We start from the raw sequence: 5,724 nt of genomic DNA on the forward strand, positions 1-5,724 counted from the left end.
CTGAGGGACCCTGGACACAATATGACTCTCTCACCTGCTCTGGCAGACAGAGCCCTCACAGGTGGCCACCTTTCCTCTGTTGAGGAAGGTGCCCAATTTCTGTAGTCTGAAACAGGGTCTGTCCCAGAAGTTAGGTTGCTTCTGTTTGTCCTGAAGCTGTGTAGCTTCTGAGGTCCACACTCTTGCTAGCGCAGACTGGAGTCCAAGCGTACCAGAGCAAAGATGGCTCTCCTCTCAGCTCAGGCCTTGAGACTCCTCCTGGAGACCACTCCAAGGGCGGGAAAGGTGCCAGGTGACTGGAGCCAGAAACGGGACCCCTCCCAGAAGCTGTGTCACTTCTGCTGACTGCCCTCTCCCTGGCAGTGCACAGGAGCAAAGATGGCTCTCCTAAGGGTTCCGGCCTTGAGACTGCTCCCAGGCAGACACCCCTCCTCAGGCGGGATAGGTGCTGGATGACTGGAACCAGAAATGGGATCCGGTTCAGGCCCGGAGACTCCTCCCGGGCAGACACCCCTCCTCGGGCAGGAAAGGTGCCAGATGACTGGAACCAGAAACAGGATCCTTCCCAGAAGTTGTGTCGCCTCTTCAGCAGAGCACCGGAGCCTTTAATTTATTTTTTACATTAATTAATTTATTTGTTCATTTTACAATGAACAAATAAATTCTGATTGTAGCCCCCCTTTCCTCCCAGTGCTTCCCTCATTCAGCCCCTCCTCCATCTCCCTCCCCTACTCCCCTAAGTACCAGTCTACCCTGGCACATCAAGTCACTGAAGGACTAGGAACATCCTCTCCCACTGAGGCCAAATAAGGCAGCCCAGTTTGGGGAACAGGGTCCTCAGGTATGCAACGTAGTCATGGACCGTTCCCATTCCAGTTGTTGGGGGACCCACAAGAAGACCAAACTGCACATCTGCTACATATGTGCAGTGAACCTAGCTCTAGCCCCGGTATGCTCTTTGGTTGGTGGTTCAGTCTCTGGGAGCCCCAAGGGACCAGGTTAGTTGACTCTGTTGATCTGCTTGTGGATTCCGTATCCCCTCTGGGTCCCTCAGTAAAGAATACACGTTTATTTAGCTCATAACTCTGGAAGGTACAAGGTCAAAGGACTATGTCTTATGAAGCTTTCTTGCTGGTGGGGACAGTGCAGAGTCTTAAGGTTCTTCAGGACAGACATCAAAGGACAAGAGAGATATATGAAGAGCCATGTAAACTGGCTGTTATGACAGGCTCATTCATGAGGTATTTCATTTTTTTGTGTATCCAGTCAAGAAGGCAGCACTCAGTGACTTACATGTTAGAGGCCCTGTGATCCTACTTCTTAAAACTTCCACAGTGGGCCTTGAATGCAGTGTAAATTTTGTAGGGATCATTCAAGCTATGGCTTCTAGGTTGAATATTCAAGAAACAAAGCCTTAAGGGTACAGTTAGACCTAAAGGATTGGGGAGCATCAAAGGATTTGAGACTGGGTAGACAATCAAATAAGAACAGTAGTTTTTAAGTAATTGGTATGGTTTGTAGTAGATGGTACTGCAATGTCCCCAGAAGATGGTGGCAGCGAATCACAGGAGTAGCTCTTACTATTTGTGTTCCTCAGAGTCAAATTCTGTGGCACATTTCATAGTGTTTAGTGGATGCATATGTAAAGTGCAATTTCTACCTTTGGACAATACTTTTTTTTTTCAGTAAATTAAGTTGTATATGAAGAACTAAAGAAGTTCTGCTTCTTTCCACATTTAAATTATAAAAGCATAAACCCATTTAGGAAAAAAAAACATTCCACTATTGAATCAAAGAGGAGTTTATCCTGGTGTTTCTTTTTAAATACTTACTCTCTTTAAGTGAACTCATTCATATTCCTTGTGGACAACATAGTGATTACTGATAAAATTTTAAAATGCTTACTTTTAAGATTTTCCATGTTATTTCAACAAAATTTACAAGATGTTTTATTTACATGCATACACAAATATTTGAGAATCTTGATTGACAGTATGAAGATGAATTACATAAAACATTTAACCACAGCAGAAGAGCCATTTGCAGTTTCTGAAAAACATAACAAAACAATATCCCAATGAATTGTCCATGTATAGCAACAAATCAGTAAGAAAGGACAAACCAGCGTAGTCAAATAGATAAATCAGATTTAGGCAGGCTACTTTATTGAATTTAAATTGTGCCCGGTTGGCCCAAGAGTTATATATAAGCAATCCATCTTACGTTGTTAATGGAGGTTCTTGAAATGCACCTGATGTTTGCATTATTAAATTTCAGTCTAATGAGCTCTGCTAATACATATTGAAGATGGTTGTAAGGAGTAGAATGTGAATCTGAGCGGGATAATTTGAAAGAAACATAAGCCGAGCATTTTACATGACTCAAGGGGTATATCTACAATTACACATATAACCAAAATTGAATTTAAATGGAATTTCTATTATCCTTGTCCTTCTACCAGGGTGAATAAAGTGTAAATGAAGTACAAGTCTTTAGAGTTACTGCTGGTTTGTTTTTATTATCTAATTTAGTCGATTTTTGCAATGATATAAAATGACATAAAAGTTTTAATGTTTCCTGACTTTAAACACAGTCTAAGTATGTATAAAGGCTGGTAAATAGAAACAGATGTCCACATAATTAGATATGTCACTTTATAACACCATTGTGCGAGGTTTATACCTTAAGGAAAAGTGTCAGTATTGATGTGGAGAAAAATCAAACTTTGAAGAAAAATTAGTTTTTTATGATATATGAATTTTCCTTAAATTTATTCTTTAAGGCAGATTTTATAGTCTAAGGATGTGTTAATTTTGCATAGGAAACATATTTTTTGCAACAACTGGAATATTTTTATTTTTAAAAATCAGAGTTTCTAGTTGCTATAATCATTATGGTAAAGGCTGATCCAAAGTTTAATGCTGGCACAGTCTGATTCTTTCTCTTTTGACGAGGCAATACTTTTTTAACTTAATATTTCATCAGCTCTAATGCTATTAGAGACTTATTTTCGCTTAGTTCACTCATCAGGCAGTAAGACGGCAATAAAGGAGAATCGCTCCTTTGAGACGTTAATGCTTCGGAATAAATGATGTGCTAGAACAGAAATTTAATTAATTTACAGAGTATATTGATAGTCCCTTGTTACTGTGCTGTATATTTTTAATCTTCTTTAACATCTGTAGTAAAGTGTTTGAAAAAAAAAAAAAAAACCCTGCACTTGAGCAACTAGTAGATAATTAAGTAATAAGGAAGAGGTTCCAGAGAGAAAAAAGATTCTTTTTAGCAAATGCTGTCATAACATGAATAAAGCTCTATTATGATGTGCATGGGAAAAGAGAGAGAAAGTCCACATAATCTGATATTGCCACACAGAAGCTGCAAGCATCTTCTAGTTAGGATTTGCATCCTCCACACTTTAAAACAGATATGTTCCACTAGTAAATCAGCTGGCATTTAAGAACCAACTATATTTTTGTAATTCATATGTCATAATTTAACCTTACATTACTAAATTTCATTTTCTTTTTCTACAGAGAATGTGTTGAGCTAAAACATGGGGATTATAAATAAATTAATTAATTTTGGTTATAAATTCTGAAGAATACAAATATGTATTACTAATTCACAGCTGCCATATTCTTTGACATTTCTTTTGACAACTTCACAGAAGTTAATATTAAATTTCTGTTTTCTTTCCCCACTGTTCACATTTACAAAGTATAAAACATATACGGAAAATTTACATAAAACAAATACGGAAATTTTATTGTTTTCTTGCAGCAAAAGCTGATGAAGCATTAAAAGCCAAAGAAAGGAGTGAGGAAGAAGCAAAGAGAAGAAAAGAAGAAGGTAAAAATGCATGGTTCTTTTGTCCTCTAAGGAGCAATTATCTGACATGACTTCCATAGTCCATGGATATGTCATAGAATATGGTGTAGTGCCTTCAGGAGCTTCATGTCATCTCATGATCTTAGAGGAAGGCAAGCATTACACTGTACTCAGTGCTGGGCACTAATGTTTGCTATCATAAGATTAGTTTAAAAGCATCCTCTGGGGCCGGTTAAGAGCGTTCTCCACTGTGCCTGACCACCCGAGCCCTATCCTTGTGATCCACATAGTAAAAGGAAAGGACATGCTCCTGAAAGTCAGCCTCTGTCATAGTAGCACTGTGGCAAGCATGCTCTCACACAGACATCTAACACATACAACCTATTGTGAATCTTTCAGCTGCTCAGAATCTCACAAGAGGAAATATGTATTGAGAAGTTTAAAGACTGATAACATGTGCACATTATGGCTTTGTTTATTATTGTATAAATCAGAAAGTTAAAATTCTTGTCTTAATGCACACATATCTTTTACCATAACATCAAGAAAAATTGTGTATTTCATTCTCTGGTTAGAATCTGAGGTCCAGGAAAAGCATACATTTACATCTGAAAGTTTAGAATGCTAACAGCATCACCCCCATCAATCTAGGTCTCCAGTTGCTCATCTATAAGAAAAGGCTGTAGGTTTGGGTGACAGAACTCTACAAAGAAATACATTGAAACTAAGTTTCTATGCATATTTTTCTTACCATATTTGACTTGCAGAAATATTAACTGTATGCTCTTAACTGTGATCAACTACTACTGTAACTCACTGATAAAATAAGGCTCTTTAACTTATACATCTTGGCATCTGCATTCAGAACATCTCTAATCCACTGATGTTTATTGTATGCCTATATCACCAGTAAATAGAAGACTGGATGGAAAGCAGTCTAAGGAATTTCAAATACTGTTTAGCTTTTATTGGTAAAACCAATAGATAAGATGGACATTATAGAATACATGCTTCTATTTATCACAGCTAATACATGTTACAGTCTCCCAGATAGAATTTTTATAGTCATTTTAGTTGAATCACATGCATTCAGATCTTAGAGTTTCAATTAATTTTTAAAACATAAGAAATGCTAGTAGCCACCAACCAAAGAGCATACCAAAGAGCTGGTCTGAGCCATCTCCACCACCATCACATATGTAGCAGAGGACTGCCTTGTCTGGCCTAACTGGGAGAGGATTGCCTAATCCTGTAAAGATTTGATCCTCCAGGGTAAGGGAACACCCAGGGTGAAGGGCAAAGGGGAGTGGGGGGGAGGAAGAACTCTTTGAGAAAGTACTGGGAAGAGGGACAACATTCGGGATGTAAATAAATAAAATAATTAGTAAAAAAAAAAATGAGAAATGCTAGTAGTTGCAGTTTTTAACATTGTTATTGATTATAATATGAAAAAATATAATATGAATTCTTAGCCCCATGAAAAGAAAATTTTAGTGCTTTCTATCCTGTATTTCCAAATAACTAATACGTTATTTCTAATAATCTATATATGATAAATTGGTTATAAATTACCTTCAAAAAGATACTTTAAGATATTTTAATGACTGCAGGTACTTAAGTATTATAATTACATTTCCAGTATTCTATACATATACAGATTAATTAAGTTAAAAGGTCCTTGTAATGTGTGATATGTAATATCTTTTCTCCATCTGTATCTGACAATTGTTGGCAATTCCAGCCTTACCACAATACCCATTTTAATTGCTTCTTTCCAAGTCTGTTATACTAAGTAAAACCCCAGAACTGTAAATGACCTAGTATCATAGTGCCTCACACATAGTGTATATCTTGAATTATTGAATCAACAAATTATTAAGTGAGTGGCCAATT

At 37.3% G+C, this 5,724-nt stretch overlaps 1 protein-coding gene across 1 annotated transcript in view; it reads left to right on the forward strand.

The window, feature by feature from the left end:
• The window catches only part of Rsrc1 (arginine and serine rich coiled-coil 1), a 300,961-nt gene extending 297,059 nt beyond the window's left edge, over positions 1-3,902 (forward strand). The window contains exon 8 of the mRNA XM_029538027.1: positions 3,784-3,902. Within this exon, the coding sequence (XP_029393887.1) occupies positions 3,784-3,902 (119 nt within the window). The remainder of the gene's footprint in view (positions 1-3,783) is intronic.
• The last annotated feature ends 1,822 nt before the right edge of the window (positions 3,903-5,724 follow it).

The sequence above is a fragment of the Mus pahari genome, chromosome 4, assembly GCF_900095145.1.
Source record: "Mus pahari chromosome 4, PAHARI_EIJ_v1.1, whole genome shotgun sequence".
Lineage (NCBI taxonomy): Eukaryota > Metazoa > Chordata > Mammalia > Rodentia > Muridae > Mus > Mus pahari.